This window comes from Mastacembelus armatus, chromosome 7 (genome assembly GCF_900324485.2).
Source record: "Mastacembelus armatus chromosome 7, fMasArm1.2, whole genome shotgun sequence".
Classification (NCBI taxonomy): Eukaryota; Metazoa; Chordata; class Actinopteri; order Synbranchiformes; family Mastacembelidae; genus Mastacembelus; species Mastacembelus armatus.
The window spans coordinates 7124345-7146649 of record NC_046639.1 but is presented as its reverse complement, the minus strand read 5'-3'; the positions used below and the strand labels follow the sequence as shown (position 1 = coordinate 7146649).

At 39.2% G+C, this 22305-nt stretch overlaps 1 protein-coding gene across 5 annotated transcripts; it reads right to left on the bottom strand.

The window, feature by feature from the left end:
- Positions 1 to 1738: 1738 nt before the first annotated feature.
- Positions 1739 to 21048, bottom strand: LOC113145567 (mucin-2-like). Of its 5 annotated transcripts, XM_026332419.1 has the most exons (13): positions 20814 to 21047; positions 20413 to 20458; positions 16145 to 16176; positions 15921 to 15947; positions 15548 to 15649; positions 15296 to 15397; positions 12546 to 12764; positions 12294 to 12395; positions 10242 to 10460; positions 9990 to 10091; positions 7239 to 7457; positions 4491 to 4709; positions 1739 to 2640 (listed from the first exon to the last, which is right to left on the bottom strand). In XM_026332419.1, the coding sequence occupies exons 3-13, from the start codon at positions 16167 to 16169 to the stop codon at positions 2540 to 2542; spliced, it is 1437 nt and encodes a 478-aa protein (XP_026188204.1). In that variant the 5' UTR covers positions 16170 to 16176; positions 20413 to 20458; positions 20814 to 21047; the 3' UTR covers positions 1739 to 2539. The 5 variants fall into 5 exon arrangements, with proteins under 5 accessions (XP_026188204.1, XP_026188207.1, XP_026188205.1 ...); XM_026332422.1 differs by lacking the exon at positions 12294 to 12395 and having other exon boundaries at positions 20814 to 21048; XM_026332420.1 differs by lacking the exon at positions 15296 to 15397.
- Positions 21049 to 22305: the final 1257 nt, after the last annotated feature.

Below are 22305 nucleotides of genomic sequence, written 5' to 3'. Positions count from 1 at the left end.
AACATGAATGTGAGGCATTTCGGTTGTGCTTCTTTGCTGCTTTAACTGTGTGGACAGACTGACCCAAAACAATGTTTAATGAACTAAAGTTGCCCATTATGTTATCTTGCAAAAAAAAAAAAAAAGAGGGCTTATAAACGTAAGGAAATGTAGAAACCCTAAAAATGATTCATATATATATATATATATATATATATATGATTGAAGGGAAACATGCAGTAATTTTCATGTGATTATGTTTTCTTTTAATGCAATAACAAAATGCTTTTCAGTTACATATTTGGCAGGTCTAAAAAATGTTGCTACTTTACATTATAGTAAAATGTTCACTGAAAACATTTTGTTTTTCACCATGGTATTTGATTTTGCAGTAGCAAAACTGCACTTATAGTGACAGCAGTATTATTATACCTTTTTATAATTGTATCTAAAGTTGGACACTTTATTACTGACTTAAATACAGTTTTTCAGCATCTAGTGATGGATTACCATGAATTGTGGTTCAGACATTTGTGTCCTCAATTTACATTGTATTTGGTGATGTCTTTTCATCTAGCTTAGTGTCGTCATTGGTTTGTCAGATAGCACCAATCAGCTGTCATTACACAGGATTGTTACGCCCACTAGTGGCTATTTTAGGTCCTGTATTATTAAGTTAATGATTTCCACTCGTCAATTGAATGTTGGCAGGAATTCTGGGTGTGTCACTGGGAGATGTGATTGTTGTATAAGGAGTTGTTGTGAAAGTCATCTGTTGCAATGGGAGATGTGGTTGTATCGCTTTGAGTTTTCATATTGAAAATTATGTGTAGATAGAGGAGTTGTAGCACTAGTTGTGGTAAGTCAGTTATGGCTGTGCTAGAGTGAATCTAGGTTTTCTCATTTACTTTGTTATAAATTTGATTTGAGTCAGTCTTCGGGTAAATCCCATTGATTAGGGTTTTTTAATAGGTCTACAATCTTGGACTGTAATAGTTATGGTTGTAGCAGTGGGAGCTGCATTTTCAAAGTATGGTTAATTAATAAATATAGCTCAAAAGTGATTCATTGTTGTTGAGCTCATCTGAGAAGAACTTAATGAAAAGAAAACATCAAAAAGCAACAAAATCTGAGCCATTGTTTCTCATACTAACCCTAAATTAACAGTTGCTCAGAAAGGCATTACCCCATTCTTCCAAAAGAAGAATGAAAATGCAAGGTACCGAGTGGTATGATGTCTCTGCAAATTCTAGGAGTGCTTTTGAGATGCTTGATAAAGAGGGCCCTGGTCTGTTTCTTCAAATCTCCATTTCAGAAAAAGAATTTCCCTCTTTTAGGTTTTCACTGAGGTTGAAAGGATGACATGAACTCTTACTGAACATGGTCCACAGGTAGATTTCTTGTATTTATTTCTACTTCTCAAAAGTGAAGTCTCATTACACGTAACTTTAACATTTTTTTTTTTTTGCTTAAAAATCATTCGAGGAGAGAGCATTAAGTTTTGGGTGTCTGAATATACCAATTTTAGCTCCTGACAGTTTTTTGCTCAATAAAAATTTGATGTTTTGTATAAATTACAATATTTTAAATAAATTGCAGTGGAGTTGGGAAGCAAAAGATGTGTGTCAGTGTGCATGTGTAGCACAATAGAGTGTAAAATTGGGGAAAATATTTGCAAGAAAATATGATCTAAAATAAGGGCAATATGTGCTAAACAAACACTGAACAAAGTGTAACAAAATGTGGGAAACTTGTGGCATTTCTTCAATTTGCAATTACTGATTATTTATTTATTAATTTGTAATACATAGTAGTTTTGGTTAAATCTTTGTGTACAGTATTTGATCAATATGTAACAACTGTGTCAACATGTAAGACAAATCCGATCATCCAGTAGCTAAATATAACCCAAGATCAGACAAATGTAACCCATGTGACAATACACCAACAGTGACATATATGAGCAAAAACCATATATAATTGAATGAGGCACATCCGAAAGAGAAAAAAAACATGTAGGCTATGTCAAAGTAGTTCAGATACAGATACAAATAATAAAAGCAAACACAACATTGAATGTTACATACAGAGCAAAGGTTTTTATAATTATATATTGATACCTTAGTGATATGAAGGAAATCCATCTTCATGTGTTGAATGTAAATGGGGTTTTCAGATTAATGAGTAGATGAGTTTGACATAAAACAAGCAAACCATTACTATATTAGCACTTGAAACACAGAGCCTTGAAGAATCAAAGGTAATACATGTTTTTGACAATTACCCCCTTTGCTAATCAAAATAAATATTACCATATATGGACAGTGGAAATATTTAATGTGGAAGTCTAGGGCCAATCACAGCATTTAGAGCTTTCTTTAAAGACCAAACCTGGTTCACATCTCTGGATGCATAAAGTGAGCAAGGACAGCAATTTCAAAACGTTTTTTCTCACAAAAGTAGTGATGAGTCATAATAAATTATTAGGCAGTCTAGGCATAATCACAGCAAAGGCAACTATTCTTGAAGACCAAACCTGGTTGGCAGTATTGGATGTGGGTTATCCCATTGACACAGTTGTAGTGGGAGCTCTGGTGGTTGTAGTGGGAGCTCTGGTGGTTGTACTTGGAGCTCTGGTGGTTGTAGTGGGAGTTGTGGTAGCTGTAAAGGCAAAGGCAAATTTATTTGTATAGCACCATTCATACACTACGCAATTCAAAGTACTTTGAAGTGCTCGTAATTACATTACAAGTATGGAAAAGCGCATCTAAAAACAAAGACATTTAACATAAAATACATTTAAATCAAATAAAGTAAATTAAGATCATTATTAAAGTAAAAATTAAAATAAAATTAAGAAAACAAGGATGAACAATTATTTAAAGGCAGCAGTAAACAACAGTGTTTTCAGTATTTTCAGTTTTCTGATATGAATGAACTGACAGTTTGAGCAGACCTCATGTGTTCAGGAAGTTTATTCCACAAGTGAGGAGCATAGTAACTGAATGCTGCCTCACTTTGATTGGTTCTGGTTCTGGGAACACACAGTAGACCTGTCCCAGATGACCTGAGGGGTCTGGAAACCTCATAGGGAACTAATACATCAGAATATATTTTGGTCCACAACCATTTAGTGCTTTATAAACTAGCAATAAGATTTTAAAATCTATCCTTCGACTAACGGGAAGCCTGTGTAGTGATCTAAGAACTGGTGTGATATGGTCCAGTTTCCTGGTGTTTGTAAGGACTCTGGCAGCAGCATTCTGGATTAGCTGCAGCTGCCTGATTGACTTTTTGCTAAGACCTGTAAAAGAGCCATTACAATAATCTAACCTACTGAAGATAAATGCATGAACAAGTTTTTCTGCATCTTGTTTAGACAGAAAACCTTTTATTCTAGCAATGTTTTTCAGGTGGTAATAGGAAGATTTAGTGAATTTGTTGAAAAACTACTTTTTCAATTATTTTTCCCAAAAATGGAAGATTTGATATTGGCCTGTAGTTACTTACTGCTGAAGCATCTAGATTAGGCTTTTTAAGAAGAGGTTTTAAAACAGCAGATTTTAAGGCCTGGGGAAACTGCCTTGACTCAAGAGAACTATTGACAATCTGCAATACATCTGGAGCTAAGCTGTTAAAAACATTTTTTTTTTTAAATTTGTTGGTAAAATATCAAGGCAGCTGATGTAGATTTTAATTGTAGAAACGTTTCTGCCAGAGCTCTGTGATCAAGAAGATCAAAATGTTCTAGATTCACTGGAGAACAAGGAGGCACAGGTGATATTGTCATGTTCCTTGGACTGCAGCTAGATATAGTTTGTCTTATCTTTGATATTTTGTCTGTGAAAAAAGCTGCAAAATCATTGCATGACTTTTTGGACAGCAGTTCAGAAGAAACAGAGGTTGCTGGGTTTGTGAGTCTGTCTACAACAGAAAACAATGTGCGGGCATTATTGCTGTTTCTATTGATAACCTCTGAGAAAAATGATTGCCTTGCATTTTTTAATTTTTGGTTATAGTTGTGAAGACTCTCTTTGTACAAGTCGAAATGAACCTGGAGTTTGGTTTTTCGCCACTTGCGTTCTGCCTGTCTGCATATTCTTTTCTGAATTTTAACCACTGTGGCATTTCTCCAAGGTGACTTTTTTCTTGCTGACAATACCTTGGTCTTAATTGGGGCAATGGAATCAATAACAGTCATAACTTTGGAGCTGAAACTGCTTACAAGATCCTCTACAGGGGCTGATGGCATGGTTGGTGATGGTGCAAAAGCCTGAATGAATAATGCACAGCTCTTCTCGTTAATATTCTGCTTTTTGACTACCTCCGTTTCACCTGTGTTTCACCTGTAGAAGTCATGCCTGTAGGGTAATCACAGCATTTACAGCTTTCTTTAAAGACCAAACCTGACTGGCAGTATTGGATGTGGGTTATCCCATTGACACAGTTGTAAAAAGAATTTGGGTCATTAGGGTTGGTGTAAACCCCATCACTCTTTCCAGCACAGGTACCTCCATTAGCTGTATCACAACTGGGTGGAGTTGTGGTTGTAGTGGGAGTTGTGGTGGTTGTAGTGGGAGTTGTGGTGGTCGTAGTGGGAGTTGCGGTGGTTGTAGTGGGAGCTGTGGTGGTCGTAGTGGGAGTTGTGGTGGTTGTAGTGGGGGCTGTGGTGGTTGTAGTGGGAGCTGTGGTGGTTGTAGTGGGAGTTGTGGTGGTTGGAGTTGTGGTTGCTGTAAAGGCAAAGGCAAAGGCAAATTTATTTGTATAGCACCATTCATACACTACGCAATTCAAAGTGCTTTACAAAACATGTAATTACATTAAAAGTATGGGAAAGCGCATCTAAAAACAAAGACATTTAACATAAAATAAATTTAAATCAAGTAAAGTAAATTAAGATCATTATTAAAATAAAATTAAGAAAACTAGGATGAACAATTATTTAAAGGCAGCAGTAAACAATAGTGTTTTCAGTCCTGATTTGAATGAACTGACAGTTAGAGCAGACCTCAGGTGTTCAGGAAGTTTGTTCCACAAGTGAGGAGCATAGTAACTGAATGCTGCTTCACTTTGTTTGGTTCTGGTTCTGGGAACACACAGTAGACCTGTCCCAGATGACCTGAGGGGTCTGGAAACCTCATAGGGAACTAATACATCTTGAATATATTTTGGTCCACAACCATTTAGTGCTTTATAAACTAGCAATAAGATTTTAAAATCTATCCTTCGACTAACGGGAAGCCAGTGTAGTGATCTAAGAACTGCTGTGATATGGTCCAGTTTCCTGGTGTTTGTAAGGACTCTGGCAGCAGCATTCTGGATTAGCTGCAACTGCCTGATTGACTTTTTGCTAAGACCTGTAAACAAGCCATTACAATAATCTAACCTACTGAAGATAAATGCATGAACAAGTTTTTCTGCATCTTGTTTAGACAGAAAACCTTTTATTCTAGCAATGTTTTTCAGGTGGTAATAGGAAGATTTAGTGATGGATTTTATGTGGTTGTTAAAATTCAGGTCTGAGTCAATGATTACACCAAGGTTTCTGGCTTGATTTGTAGCTTTCAATGACATGGAGCCAAGGTGAGCAATGACCTTTGACCTTTCATTTTTGGGGCCAAAAACAATCACTTCTGTCTTGTCTGTATTGAGCTGGAGAAAATTCTGGCACATCCATTCTTTGACTTGATGAATACACTCACATAATGAAATTAGAGGACTATAATCGTGAGATGATACTGATATATAAAGTTGGGTGTCATCTGCATAGGTATGGAAGTCAACGTTGTAGTATTCCATAATCTGAGCAAGGGGCAGCATGTAGATATTGAACAAGAGAGGACCAACAATAGACCCTTGAGGAACCCCACATTTAATTTTTGCTCGCTCAGACTCGTAATTACCAAGTGAGACAAAATAGTCTCTATCTTGTAAGTAAGATTTTAGCCAATTTAACACTGTGCCAGTAACTCCCACCCACGTTTGTAGTCTATCAAGCAGCACATCATGATCAACTGTGTCAAATGCAGCACTGAGATCCAGTAGTACTAAAACAGAGGTTTTGGATTCATCATTATTCAAATGTAAATCATTTAAAATTTTAATAAGTGCAGTCTCAGTGCTGTGGTGTGCGCGAAATCCAGACTGAAGTGCATTAAAAAGATTGTTTTGCACCATAAAACTGTGAATTTGTTGAAAAACTACTTTTTCAAATATTTTTCCCAAAAATGGAAGATTTGATATTGGCCTGTAGTTACTTACTGCTGAAGCATCTAGATTAGGCTTTTTAAGAAGAGGTTTTAAAACAGCAGATTTAAGGCCTGGGGAAACTGCCTTGACTCAAGAGAACTATTGACAATCTGCAATACATCTGGAGCTAAGCTGTTAAAAACATTTTTTTTTTAAATTTGTTGGTAAAATATCAAGGCAGCTGATGTAGATTTTAATTGTAGAAACGTTTCTGCCAGAGCTCTGTGATCAAGAAGATCAAAATGTTCTAGATTCACTGGAGAACAAGGAGGCACAGGTGATATTGTCATGTTCCTTGGACTGCAGCTAGATATAGTTTGTCTTATCTTTGATATTTTGTCTGTGAAAAAAGCTGCAAAATCATTGCATGACTTTTTGGACAGCAGTTCAGAAGAAACAGAGGTTGCTGGGTTTGTGAGTCTGTCTACAACAGAAAACAATGTGCGGGCATTATTGCTGTTTCTATTGATAACCTCTGAGAAAAATGATTGCCTTGCATTTTTTAATTTTTGGTTATAGTTGTGAAGACTCTCTTTGTACAAGTCGAAATGAACCTGGAGTTTGGTTTTTCGCCACTTGCGTTCTGCCTGTCTGCATATTCTTTCTGAATTTTAACCACTGTGGCATTTCTCCAAGGTGACTTTTTTCTTGCTGACAATACCTTGGTCTTAATTGGGGCAATGGAATCAATAACAGTCATAACTTTGGAGCTGAAACTGCTTACAAGATCCTCTACAGGGGCTGATGGCATGGTTGGTGATGGTCCAAAAGCCTGAATGAATAATGCACAGCTCTTCTCGTTAATATTCTGCTTTTTGACTACCTCTGTTTCACCTGTGTTTCACCTGTAGAAGTCATGCCTGTAGGGTAATCACAGCATTTACAGCTTTCTTTAAAGACCAAACCTGACTGGCAGTATTGGATGTGGGTTATCCCATTGACACAGTTGTAAAAAGAATTTGGGTCATTAGGGTTGGTGTAAACCCCATCACTCTTTCCAGCACAGGTACCTCCATTAGCTGTATCACAACTGGGTGGAGTTGTGGTTGTAATGGGAGTTGTGGTGGTTGTAGTGGGAGTTGTGGTGGTCGTAGTGGGAGCTCTGGTGGTCGTAGTGGGAGCTCTGGTGGTTGTAGTGGGAGTTCTGGTGGTTGTAGTGGGAGCTCTGGTGGTTGTAGTGGGAGCTCTGGTGGTTGTAGTGGGAGTTGTTGTGGTTGGAGTTGTGGTTGCTGTAAAGGCAAAGGCAAAGGCAAATTTATTTGTATAGCACCATTCATACACTACGCAATTCAAAGTGCTTTACAAAACATGTAATTACATTAAAAGTATGGGAAAGCGCATCTAAAAACAAAGACATTTAACATAAAATAAATTTAAATCAAGTAAAGTAAATTAAGATCATTATTAAAATAGAATTAAGAAAACTAGGATGAACAATTATTTAAAGGCAGCAGTAAACAATAGTGTTTTCAGTCCTGATTTGAATGAACTGACAGTTAGAGCAGACCTCAGGTGTTCAGGAAGTTTGTTCCACAAGTGAGGAGCATAGTAACTGAATGCTGCTTCACTTTGTTTGGTTCTGGTTCTGGGAACACACAGTAGACCTGTCCCAGATGACCTGAGGGGTCTGGAAACCTCATAGGGAACTAATACATCTTGAATATATTTTGGTCCACAACCATTTAGTGCTTTATAAACTAGCAATAAGATTTTAAAATCTATCCTTCGACTAACGGGAAGCCAGTGTAGTGATCTAAGAACTGCTGTGATATGGTCCAGTTTCCTGGTGTTTGTAAGGACTCTGGCAGCAGCATTCTGGATTAGCTGCAACTGCCTGATTGACTTTTTGCTAAGACCTGTAAACAAGCCATTACAATAATCTAACCTACTGAAGATAAATGCATGAACAAGTTTTTCTGCATCTTGTTTAGACAGAAAACCTTTTATTCTAGCAATGTTTTTCAGGTGGTAATAGGAAGATTTAGTGATGGATTTTATGTGGTTGTTAAAATTCAGGTCTGAGTCAATGATTACACCAAGGTTTCTGGCTTGATTTGTAGCTTTCAATGACATGGAGCCAAGGTGAGCAATGACCTTTGACCTTTCATTTTTGGGGCCAAAAACAATCACTTCTGTCTTGTCTGTATTGAGCTGGAGAAAATTCTGGCACATCCATTCTTTGACTTGATGAATACACTCACATAATGAAATTAGAGGACTATAATCGTGAGATGATACTGATATATAAAGTTGGGTGTCATCTGCATAGGTATGGAAGTCAACGTTGTAGTATTCCATAATCTGAGCAAGGGGCAGCATGTAGATATTGAATAAGAGAGGACCAACAATAGACCCTTGAGGAACCCCACATTTAATTTTTGCTCGCTCAGACTCGTAATTACCAAGTGAGACAAAATAGTCTCTATCTTGTAAGTAAGATTTTAGCCAATTTAACACTGTGCCAGTAACTCCCACCCACGTTTGTAGTCTATCAAGCAGCACATCATGATCAACTGTGTCAAATGCAGCACTGAGATCCAGTAGTACTAAAACAGAGGTTTTGGATTCATCATTATTCAAATGTAAATCATTTAAAATTTTAATAAGTGCAGTCTCAGTGCTGTGGTGTGCGCGAAATCCAGACTGAAGTGCATTAAAAAGATTGTTTTGCACCATAAAACTGTGAATTTGTTGAAAAACTACTTTTTCAAATATTTTTCCCAAAAATGGAAGATTTGATATTGGCCTGTAGTTACTTACTGCTGAAGCATCTAGATTAGGCTTTTTAAGAAGAGGTTTTAAAACAGCAGATTTTAAGGCCTGGGGAAACTGCCTTGACTCAAGAGAACTATTGACAATCTGCAATACATCTGGAGCTAAGCTGTTAAAAACATTTTTTTTTTTAAATTTGTTGGTAAAATATCAAGGCAGCTGATGTAGATTTTAATTGTAGAAACGTTTCTGCCAGAGCTCTGTGATCAAGAAGATCAAAATGTTCTAGATTCACTGGAGAACAAGGAGGCACAGGTGATATTGTCATGTTCCTTGGACTGCAGCTAGATATAGTTTGTCTTATCTTTGATATTTTGTCTGTGAAAAAAGCTGCAAAATCATTGCATGACTTTTTGGACAGCAGTTCAGAAGAAACAGAGGTTGCTGGGTTTGTGAGTCTGTCTACAACAGAAAACAATGTGCGGGCATTATTGCTGTTTCTATTGATAACCTCTGAGAAAAATGATTGCCTTGCATTTTTTAATTTTTGGTTATAGTTGTGAAGACTCTCTTTGTACAAGTCGAAATGAACCTGGAGTTTGGTTTTTCGCCACTTGCGTTCTGCCTGTCTGCATATTCTTTTCTGAATTTTAACCACTGTGGCATTTCTCCAAGGTGACTTTTTTCTTGCTGACAATACCTTGGTCTTAATTGGGGCAATGGAATCAATAACAGTCATAACTTTGGAGCTGAAACTGCTTACAAGATCCTCTACAGGGGCTGATGGCATGGTTGGTGATGGTGCAAAAGCCTGAATGAATAATGCACAGCTCTTCTCGTTAATATTCTGCTTTTTGACTACCTCCGTTTCACCTGTGTTTCACCTGTAGAAGTCATGCCTGTAGGGTAATCACAGCATTTACAGCTTTCTTTAAAGACCAAACCTGACTGGCAGTATTGGATGTGGGTTATCCCATTGACACAGTTGTAAAAAGAATTTGGGTCATTAGGGTTGGTGTAAACCCCATCACTCTTTCCAGCACAGGTACCTCCATTAGCTGTATCACAACTGGGTGGAGTTGTGGTTGTAATGGGAGTTGTGGTGGGTGCTGTGGTGGTCATAGTGGGAGCTGCCGTGGTCGTAGAAGCGCCTGTAGGGTAATCACAGCATTTACAGCTTTCTTTAAAGACCAAACCTGATTGGCAGTATTGGATGTGGGTTATCCCATTGACACAGTTGTAAAAAGAATTTGGGTCATTAGGGTTGGTGTAAACCCCATCACTCTTTCCAGCACAGGTACCTCCATTAGCTGTATCACAACTGGGTGGAGTTGTGGTTGTAATGGGAGCTGTGGTGGTTGTAGTGGGAGTTGTGGTGGTCGTAGTGGGAGCTGTGGTGGTTGTAGTGGGAGCTGTGGTGGTTGTAGTGGGAGTTGTGGTGGTTGTAGTGGGAGCTGTGGTGGTTGTAGTGGGAGCTCTGGTGGTTGTAGTGGGAGTTGTTGTGGTTGGAGTTGTGGTTGCTGTAAAGGCAAAGGCAAAGGCAAATTTATTTGTATAGCACCATTCATACACTACGCAATTCAAAGTGCTTTACAAAACATGTAATTACATTAAAAGTATGGGAAAGCGCATCTAAAAACAAAGACATTTAACATAAAATAAATTTAAATCAAGTAAAGTAAATTAAGATCATTATTAAAATTAATTAAGAAAACTAGGATGAACAATTATTTAAAGGCAGCAGTAAACAATAGTGTTTTCAGTCCTGATTTGAATGAACTGACAGTTAGAGCAGACCTCAGGTGTTCAGGAAGTTTGTTCCAAAAGTGAGGAGCATAGTAACTGAATGCTGCTTCACTTTGTTTGGTTCTGGTTCTGGGAACACACAGTAGACCTGTCCCAGATGACCTGAGGGGTCTGGAAACCTCATAGGGAACTAATACATCTTGAATATATTTTGGTCCACAACCATTTAGTGCTTTATAAACTAGCAATAAGATTTTAAAATCTATCCTTCGACTAACGGGAAGCCAGTGTAGTGATCTAAGAACTGCTGTGATATGGTCCAGTTTCCTGGTGTTTGTAAGGACTCTGGCAGCAGCATTCTGGATTAGCTGCAACTGCCTGATTGACTTTTTGCTAAGACCTGTAAACAAGCCATTACAATAATCTAACCTACTGAAGATAAATGCATGAACAAGTTTTTCTGCATCTTGTTTAGACAGAAAACCTTTTATTCTAGCAATGTTTTTCAGGTGGTAATAGGAAGATTTAGTGAATTTGTTGAAAAACTACTTTTTCAATTATTTTTCCCAAAAATGGAAGATTTGATATTGGCCTGTAGTTACTTACTGCTGAAGCATCTAGATTAGGCTTTTTAAGAAGAGGTTTTAAAACAGCAGATTTTAAGGCCTGGGGAAACTGCCTTGACTCAAGAGAACTATTGACAATCTGCAATACATCTGGAGCTAAGCTGTTAAAAACATTTTTTTTTTTAAATTTGTTGGTAAAATATCAAGGCAGCTGATGTAGATTTTAATTGTAGAAACGTTTCTGCCAGAGCTCTGTGATCAAGAAGATCAAAATGTTCTAGATTCACTGGAGAACAAGGAGGCACAGGTGATATTGTCATGTTCCTTGGACTGCAGCTAGATATAGTTTGTCTTATCTTTGATATTTTGTCTGTGAAAAAAGCTGCAAAATCATTGCATGACTTTTTGGACAGCAGTTCAGAAGAAACAGAGGTTGCTGGGTTTGTGAGTCTGTCTACAACAGAAAACAATGTGCGGGCATTATTGCTGTTTCTATTGATAACCTCTGAGAAAAATGATTGCCTTGCATTTTTTAATTTTTGGTTATAGTTGTGAAGACTCTCTTTGTACAAGTCGAAATGAACCTGGAGTTTGGTTTTTCGCCACTTGCGTTCTGCCTGTCTGCATATTCTTTTCTGAATTTTAACCACTGTGGCATTTCTCCAAGGTGACTTTTTTCTTGCTGACAATACCTTGGTCTTAATTGGGGCAATGGAATCAATAACAGTCATAACTTTGGAGCTGAAACTGCTTACAAGATCCTCTACAGGGGCTGATGGCATGGTTGGTGATGGTGCAAAAGCCTGAATGAATAATGCACAGCTCTTCTCGTTAATATTCTGCTTTTTGACTACCTCCGTTTCACCTGTGTTTCACCTGTAGAAGTCATGCCTGTAGGGTAATCACAGCATTTACAGCTTTCTTTAAAGACCAAACCTGACTGGCAGTATTGGATGTGGGTTATCCCATTGACACAGTTGTAAAAAGAATTTGGGTCATTAGGGTTGGTGTAAACCCCATCACTCTTTCCAGCACAGGTACCTCCATTAGCTGTATCACAACTGGGTGGAGTTGTGGTTGTAATGGGAGTTGTGGTGGGTGCTGTGGTGGTCATAGTGGGAGCTGCCGTGGTCGTAGAAGCGCCTGTAGGGTAATCACAGCATTTACAGCTTTCTTTAAAGACCAAACCTGATTGGCAGTATTGGATGTGGGTTATCCCATTGACACAGTTGTAAAAAGAATTTGGGTCATTAGGGTTGGTGTAAACCCCATCACTCTTTCCAGCACAGGTACCTCCATTAGCTGTATCACAACTGGGTGGAGTTGTGGTTGTAATGGGAGTTGTGGTGGTTGTAGTGGGAGTTGTGGTGGTCGTAGTGGGAGCTCTGGTGGTCGTAGTGGGAGCTCTGGTGGTTGTAGTGGGAGTTCTGGTGGTTGTAGTGGGAGCTCTGGTGGTTGTAGTGGGAGCTCTGGTGGTTGTAGTGGGAGTTGTTGTGGTTGGAGTTGTGGTTGCTGTAAAGGCAAAGGCAAAGGCAAATTTATTTGTATAGCACCATTCATACACTACGCAATTCAAAGTGCTTTACAAAACATGTAATTACATTAAAAGTATGGGAAAGCGCATCTAAAAACAAAGACATTTAACATAAAATAAATTTAAATCAAGTAAAGTAAATTAAGATCATTATTAAAATTAATTAAGAAAACTAGGATGAACAATTATTTAAAGGCAGCAGTAAACAATAGTGTTTTCAGTCCTGATTTGAATGAACTGACAGTTAGAGCAGACCTCAGGTGTTCAGGAAGTTTGTTCCAAAAGTGAGGAGCATAGTAACTGAATGCTGCTTCACTTTGTTTGGTTCTGGTTCTGGGAACACACAGTAGACCTGTCCCAGATGACCTGAGGGGTCTGGAAACCTCATAGGGAACTAATACATCTTGAATATATTTTGGTCCACAACCATTTAGTGCTTTATAAACTAGCAATAAGATTTTAAAATCTATCCTTCGACTAACGGGAAGCCAGTGTAGTGATCTAAGAACTGCTGTGATATGGTCCAGTTTCCTGGTGTTTGTAAGGACTCTGGCAGCAGCATTCTGGATTAGCTGCAACTGCCTGATTGACTTTTTGCTAAGACCTGTAAACAAGCCATTACAATAATCTAACCTACTGAAGATAAATGCATGAACAAGTTTTTCTGCATCTTGTTTAGACAGAAAACCTTTTATTCTAGCAATGTTTTTCAGGTGGTAATAGGAAGATTTAGTGATGGATTTTATGTGGTTGTTAAAATTCAGGTCTGAGTCAATGATTACACCAAGGTTTCTGGCTTGATTTGTAGCTTTCAATGACATGGAGCCAAGGTGAGCAATGACCTTTGACCTTTCATTTTTGGGGCCAAAAACAATCACTTCTGTCTTGTCTGTATTGAGCTGGAGAAAATTCTGGCACATCCATTCTTTGACTTGATGAATACACTCACATAATGAAATTAGAGGACTATAATCGTGAGATGATACTGATATATAAAGTTGGGTGTCATCTGCATAGGTATGGAAGTCAACGTTGTAGTATTCCATAATCTGAGCAAGGGGCAGCATGTAGATATTGAACAAGAGAGGACCAACAATAGACCCTTGAGGAACCCCACATTTAATTTTTGCTCGCTCAGACTCGTAATTACCAAGTGAGACAAAATAGTCTCTATCTTGTAAGTAAGATTTTAGCCAATTTAACACTGTGCCAGTAACTCCCACCCACGTTTGTAGTCTATCAAGCAGCACATCATGATCAACTGTGTCAAATGCAGCACTGAGATCCAGTAGTACTAAAACAGAGGTTTTGGATTCATCATTATTCAAATGTAAATCATTTAAAATTTTAATAAGTGCAGTCTCAGTGCTGTGGTGTGCGCGAAATCCAGACTGAAGTGCATTAAAAAGATTGTTTTGCACCATAAAACTGTGAATTTGTTGAAAAACTACTTTTTCAAATATTTTTCCCAAAAATGGAAGATTTGATATTGGCCTGTAGTTACTTACTGCTGAAGCATCTAGATTAGGCTTTTTAAGAAGAGGTTTTAAAACAGCAGATTTTAAGGCCTGGGGAAACTGCCTTGACTCAAGAGAACTATTGACAATCTGCAATACATCTGGAGCTAAGCTGTTAAAAACATTTTTTTTTTTAAATTTGTTGGTAAAATATCAAGGCAGCTGATGTAGATTTTAATTGTAGAAACGTTTCTGCCAGAGCTCTGTGATCAAGAAGATCAAAATGTTCTAGATTCACTGGAGAACAAGGAGGCACAGGTGATATTGTCATGTTCCTTGGACTGCAGCTAGATATAGTTTGTCTTATCTTTGATATTTTGTCTGTGAAAAAAGCTGCAAAATCATTGCATGACTTTTTGGACAGCAGTTCAGAAGAAACAGAGGTTGCTGGGTTTGTGAGTCTGTCTACAACAGAAAACAATGTGCGGGCATTATTGCTGTTTCTATTGATAACCTCTGAGAAAAATGATTGCCTTGCATTTTTTAATTTTTGGTTATAGTTGTGAAGACTCTCTTTGTACAAGTCGAAATGAACCTGGAGTTTGGTTTTTCGCCACTTGCGTTCTGCCTGTCTGCATATTCTTTTCTGAATTTTAACCACTGTGGCATTTCTCCAAGGTGACTTTTTTCTTGCTGACAATACCTTGGTCTTAATTGGGGCAATGGAATCAATAACAGTCATAACTTTGGAGCTGAAACTGCTTACAAGATCCTCTACAGGGGCTGATGGCATGGTTGGTGATGGTGCAAAAGCCTGAATGAATAATGCACAGCTCTTCTCGTTAATATTCTGCTTTTTGACTACCTCTGTTTCACCTGTGTTTCACCTGTAGAAGTCATGCCTGTAGGGTAATCACAGCATTTACAGCTTTCTTTAAAGACCAAACCTGACTGGCAGTATTGGATGTGGGTTATCCCATTGACACAGTTGTAAAAAGAATTTGGGTCATTAGGGTTGGTGTAAACCCCATCACTCTTTCCAGCACAGGTACCTCCATTAGCTGTATCACAACTGGGTGGAGTTGTGGTTGTAATGGGAGTTGTGGTGGGTGCTGTGGTGGTCATAGTGGGAGCTGCCGTGGTCGTAGAAGTGCCTGTAGGGTAATCACAGCATTTACAGCTTTCTTTAAAGACCAAACCTGATTGGCAGTATTGGATGTGGGTTATCCCATTGACACAGTTGTAAAAAGAATTTGGGTCATTAGGGTTGGTGTAAACCCCATCACTCTTTCCAGCACAGGTACCTCCATTAGCTGTATCACAACTGGGTGGAGTTGTGGTTGTAATGGGAGTTGTGGTGGGTGCTGTGGTGGTCATAGTGGGAGCTGCCGTGGTCGTAGAAGTGCCTGTAGGGTAATCACAGCATTTACAGCTTTCTTTAAAGACCAAACCTGTTTGGCAGTATTGGATGTGGGTTATCCCGTGTCCGCAGTTGTAAAAAGTATTTGGGTCATTAGGGTTGGTGTAAACCCCATCACTCTTTTCAGGACAGGAACCTCCACTAGCTGTACTCCTCACGGAGTAAATCAGTTTGTCCCCCATTTTTACATTTGCTCATTTCCAATAATTACCAACATGTAATTTCTTTTAAGACTGCGATTCATATTTTAAACTTACCTAGGCTGGCGATAATCAAACAGAGACCTTTAAAGAGATAAATTTGATCAACATTAGGTTGACAACAAAACGGGTCACGTTACACACAAAAATACAAATAAAAACCTAAACCTCAGTAAATTAAAAGCATTGCTAGATACAAAAGTGTGAGGTGTGAAGTGATCTGTTAGGGTTTAGATTAATCTGCCCTTTAATGAAGCATTTCCTTGATCAATGTGTCTTACCTGCAATCAGACGTAGCTTGTACATGTTGTTACTGTGGTTGGAAGGAACAGAAAAAATGGATATTTTTAATTTACAGCATAAAGTCAATTTTCACACTGAGCACTCAAACAGTTTCACATCGTAATGCTGCACGTTTGATTCTAGTTTAACACTCAACTTATATTTACAATGGCAAAGATGTTTTAGTATTTTTGATTTATTTTTTGTGATGTTGTTCTCTCCTTCATAAAATATAAGAAGAAGTACTTAATTTATCCCCAAGGGGAAATTCAGTTGTTACAGCAGTTATTAAATTTGAGATTATTTAAATTATATTGATTAATAGTAATTCATAAAGTAATTAATAAAGTAATAAAGTAATTAACTATTTATTTGGGGGGGGTTTGTGTGTGTGTGTGTGTGTGTGTATGTGTACATGCATGTGCGTGTTTGTGTGTGTGTGCGCGCGCGCGTGTGTACATTATTGTTTATATTGAGGAATTATAGAGTCTTATGGCCGTGGACACAAAAGACTTCCTGAATCTTTCAGTCTTGGCTTTAGGGGGAATTAGTCTGTGGCTGAATGAACTTTCCATTCACCACAGTTCCTCATGAAGTGGGTGGGCAGGATTGTCCAATATGGAGTTTATTTTGTCCACCATCCTCCTCTCCGCCACAGCCTCCAGACTGTCCAGTTCCAGTCCAACAACAGATTTTGCCTTCCTGATTAACTTATTTAGTTTGTTGGCCTCACCAGCCTTGATGCCACCTCCCCAGCACACAACTGCAAAGAATAGTGCACTCGCTACTACAGACTGACAGAACATCTTCAGTAGCTTGTTGCACACACCAAAAGAACAGAGTCTCCTGAGGAAGAACAGTCTGCTCTGTCCTTTCTGTACAGAGTGCATCTGTATTGTTTGACCAGTCCAGTTTGTTGTTAATGTGGACTCCAAGGTATTTGTAGGAGTCCACAATCTCTACTTCGTCTCCAAGGATGGAGACAGGGACTGGAGTCTTCCTGTTCCTCCTAAAGTCCACTACCAGTTCTCTGGTTTTCTTGATGTTGAGCTGTAGACAGTTGTTGTTACACCAATCAACAAAGCTTTTTATCAAGTGTCTGTATTCCTCCTCATTATTATTGTTGATGCATCCAATGATTGAAGAGTCATCAGAGAATTTTTGGAGGTGACAGGTTCCAGAGTTGTAGCGAAAGTCTGAGGTGTAGAGTGTAAACAGGAATGGTGCTAGTACAGTTCCTTGAGGTGCACTGGTGCTGCTCATCACCACATCAGATATGCAGCCATCTAAGCGAACAAACTGTGACCGCCCAGTGAGGTAGTCTTTGATCCACTCCACCATATCTGCGGGAACTTCCATATCCTGCATCTTTGCAATTAGCAGGTGGGGCTGAATAGTGTTGAAAGCACTTGAAAAGTCAAAAAACATGACTCTCACAGTGTTGCCCTGCCTCTCCAGATGGGAGTATGCTCTGTGCATTAAGAAGATGATGGCATCTTCCATTCTGATGTGTTCTTGATATGCAAACTGCAGGGGGTCCAGAAATTCAGACACTTGGGACCTCAGGTGTTGCAGGACCAGTCTCTCAAACACTTTCATGACATGTGATGTTAGCGCTACCGGTCTGAAGTCACTAAGGGTACTGGGACGGGTTCTTTTTGGTAATGGGACAATACAGGAAGTTTTCCATAACCTACGCACCTTTTTGAGCCTCAGAGAGAGGTTGAAGAGTTTCTGAAAAACCTCTGCAAGCTGTCCAGCACACACCGTAAGTACTCTGGGACTGATCTCATCTGGTCCTTTTGCTTTGTTGGCCTTTAGTTTAGCTAGTTCCTTCCTCACCTGTTCTGTGGCAAAGGCTGGGCCTGTGTATTGTGTTGATGAGGAGTCAGATGGTGAGGGCAGAGGAGGAGTTATTGGAGGTGAGGTATACTTCAATGTTGTATGGCTGCTGATAGAGGAGATGGTATCAGTGGGCAATGGGGAGGCAGCATTGGCAGAGATGTTGGGTGGGGTGATGTGAAGAGACCCCAAGGCATCAGCTAAGGTGGTGTAGGGAGGAGGGATGGTGTGTGAGGACAATGGATCAGAGTAAGAAGCAGAGGTGGTGTCAAATCTATTAAAGAACAGGTTAAGTTCATTAGCAAACTTTGAGTCTCCTTCCACAGCAGTGTGTGACTTCTTATAACCAGTCATTATTTTCATCCCATTCCACACCTCTTTGATATTGTTCTGTCTCAGCTTGTGCTTTACTCTGTCTCTATAGAGCTGCTTTGCCTCCCTCAGCTTCCTCTTGAGTTCCTCCTTGTCTCTTGCCATGAATGCCCTCTTCTTCTTATTGAGGAGGCCTTTAATGTCCTTATTTATCCATGGCCTATTATTGGGGAAACAACGAACTTTTTTGGATGGAACAATATTGTCCTCACAGAAGTGGATGTAATCTGTGATGCAGTGAGAGATGCCTTCGATGTCCTCACCATGAGCGTCCATGAAAAGGTCTCAGTTTCTAACCCTGAAGCACTCCTGCAGGGCCTCCTCAGCATCCTTTGACCAAACTTTCACATATCTCTTGGTAGCAGACTGCTGTCTTACTACAGGCTTGTATGTTGGTACTAAATATATTAAGTTGTGGTCTGATCCACCAAGTGGGGGTAGGGCTGAAGAGCTGTATGCCTCCTTCACATTGGCATAAAGGAGATCAAGAATCTTATTTTCTCGTGTTGCACAGTCCACATACTGTTTGAAGTTGGTCAGAGTTCCCGAAATACTGACATGGTTAAAATCCCCATTAATTAGTATAAGGGCACTGGGGTGTTTTGTCTGGAGACCAGCGACAACTGTGTGGATGATGTCACATGCACTCTGTGCTGCACCTGATGGAGGAATGTAAACAGTCACAACAATGGCGTGTGAAAACTCACGGGGCAGGTAGTATGGCCTCAGTCCAACCACCAACAGCTCAATGTCTGGAGTACAGATACAGTCTTTCACTGTTACATGTCCAGGGTTGCACCATTTAGAGTTGAAAAACTGCGAGACCACCTCCTCTTTTCTTGCCGCTCTGTTTCCCTCTGTCCGCTCGCACTAGTGAGAACCCAGGCAGTTCAAGCGAGCTGTCCGGTATATTTTTATTCAGTCAGGTCTCGGTGAGGCAAAACAAGCTACACTCTCTGTACTCTCGCTGGCTGCTAGCTAAAGCTGTAAGTTCATCCATTTTGTTGCAGAGTGACCTCACAATCCCCATAATAATTTTTGGGAAAAATGGTTTAAATCTCCTACGTTTTTCTCGATGCTTCACTCCTGCTCTACAGCCCCTCCTGCGCCTCCTCAGGTCTTGGGGGATTTCAGGTTTTATACCAAGAAGCAGACTTGTTCCCTTGAGAGCTAACAGTTGCTCCCTTGTATAGATGCCGTTGCCACAGAAACGTATATTTTCTGATGCAGTTTCCATAATCTCCATATGTCTTTCCACAGGAATTCGAAAAACCCAACTCATCCACTTTCATCCATTATCAGAGAGAAAGCATAGATCTTGATTTGACTTGGATTAACGGATGATAATTCAGTAAAAAACTTGCAAAAAACAAAAAACAAACAGAGGAGCTGCTGTAACAGGCTGCCACCTAACAGGCGGCATTCTTATATCATAATATATGATATATAACATCAAAGGACATTACCACAGGAGTAAAACATATTTTTCCTATTTTTATTATTTATATTATTCCCATATTTAAGTTTTGAACTTCTGACCTGAGGTGTCTTGCTAGGGAGTAAGCATTACTCCATGGTAAAGCCTTGAGAAATCCTGAATTGGTAGGTGGGATCAACTGATCAAAAAATAATCTCTCACCTATTGAATTTTTAACTGTTAAATTGCATTAGGTTGATTAGAAGCTTCTACTTTTGAAGTCAGTAAGTTTGGAAATGTCATTCAAATGATAGAAGCTATTTCTAACTGCCTTGAATGGTTATCCAAGGACATTGATTTGTCAAATATTACACCCAGGTTTCAAAAGCTCTCCTTGACCCAGGAGCCCAAAGACCCAAGGTGTTGTTTACTTAGAGGAATTTTATCATCTGGGGCAGTAATCCCTATTTCACTTTTCTGTGAGTTCACTTGGAGGTAGTTGATGGTGTCAATATCCAACTCAAAACATTTATGGGCCATTTTCCAAGAGTGATAAGAGTTAAGAGCTAAGAGTGATTGTAGCTGTCCTCACAAATGGATTGAAAATAATTTGTTAGAAAAGAAATTTGTACTTACCTTTATCAGCAGAAGGCTTAAGAATCAGCTGGTGAGCAAGTAGCATCTACAATTATTAAAGAACAAAGATTATTATTATATTAGACAATAAAAACATTGACTTAATTTAGAGAGAAATGTAACAATAGAGCAGTCAAATGTTAAAATTACAGAGAAGTGGAAACAGCCACCTACAAACACAGTATTACTCTAACCACAGGTGTAAAAGTGTAGTCAGGAATTTCAGACATGTCAGCCAATTGTTGCTTTGTAGACTATTGTCAGTCTGGTTTGATCTTAATAATGATAACCCCATCATCATAACGGAACATAAAACAGTACTCATATAATAAGAAACACACTTTAAAGACAGAAAGAGAAAACATGGTGCATGGTGTTAAAAAAGTTAAAATGATACTCACAAAGAGAAGTCGCTCTGCTGTGACTGATGGAGGACTGCCTGATGTCTGGCAGTTAAATAAGGTAGGTAGACAAAAGGGTGTACCACTTGGATAGGGTGTGGAAATTAAAGTATTGTTGGAATGTATAAAGCAATTATACCCTGCTGGTAAATTGGAACGTGAAAGTGAAAGCGAAATGAAAGTGAAAGTGACTCAACTGGCCAAGTATGGTAACCCATACTTAGAATTTTTGCTCTGCATTTTAACCCATTCCCAAGTGCACATACACAGCAAGTGAACACACATATACCATGCACACACACCCAGGGCAGTGGGCAGCCTGTGCTGCGGCGCCTGGGGAGCAGTCGGGAGTCCGGTGCCTTGCTCAAGGGTCTTACCTCAGTCGTGGTATTGAAGATGGAGAGGGCGCTAGCAAGTACCTCATTACAACATTTTTTCTCTTTGAATTTAAAATATATTCTGTGAAATAGGGCAGCATGAGTGGTTAGCACTGTTGCCTCACAGCAAGAAGGTCGTGGGTTCGCATCCCGGCCTTTCTGTGTGGAGTTTGCATGTTCTCCCTGTGCTTGCGTGGGTTTACTCCGGGTACTCCGGTTTCCTCCCACAGTCCAAAAACATGCATGTCAGGTTGATTGGTGACTCTAAAATTGCCCGTAGGAGTGAGTGTGAGTGTGTGAGGTTGTCTGTCTTTGTGTGTCTATATGTGGCCCTGCGACAGACTGGTGACCTGTCTAGGGTGTACCCCTGCCTTCCACCCGAGAGAGAGCTGGGATAGGCTCCAGCGGATCCCCGTGACCCTGAACAGGAAAAGCGGGTATAGAAGATGGATGGATGGATGGATGGATTCTGTGAAGCCTTTTGTATTTTTCCACTCCTATGTGAATTTATTGAGTGCTAAAGCTAAAGGTAAAGCTATTTTTTATTGACCTGCATATAGAATTCTTGGAACTATAATGCACAGGAGTGATCAGCCAGTAGTATAATGACCAATACAGTACAATTGCATTTCAGTAATTCTTGGACATTTTCCTCTTAATTTATAATGACAGCAAAAGGGTTACAGAAAATTAGGTGGCAGAGGGTGTGTATTGTTCAACAAAGTTCTTTAGTCAGACTCAAACCAGGGACATGCCATTACATGATCAGTGTCTTAAATCCCTTAAATCACAAGGAGAGCCTAACTCTGTGAAACATATACATGTTTGTCTGCAGGTTTAGGGGGTGAAAATACTCTGTATTATCAATAAACTTCAATTATAACTCAGTCTAGTAGAGCATCACTCCATGGTAAAGCCTTGAGAAATACTGAATTGGTAGGTGGGATCAACTGTGCTAAAATATAAGCTCTTCACTGTTGAATTGTTTGATGTTAAATTGCATTATATTGATTAGAAGCTTCTACTTTTTTGGTCAGTCAGAATAAATTTGATGAATGATTCAATTAATTGAGAATTAAGGATTCAATCTAAAATAAGATAAATTGTATTAATCC

Excerpts from the sequence above, each read along its gene's own strand:
- LOC113145567 (XM_026332419.1), bottom strand. The coding sequence starts at position 16,169 with ATGTACAAGCTACGTCTGATTGCAG. Across the intron at positions 15,398-15,547 it reads TTGTGATACAGCTAATGGAG|GCACTTCTACGACCACGGCA; the intron begins GTACCTGTGCTG and ends ATTACCCTACAG. Across the intron at positions 10,461-12,293 it reads TTGTGATACAGCTAATGGAG|CAACCACAACTCCAACCACA; the intron begins GTACCTGTGCTG and ends TTGCCTTTACAG.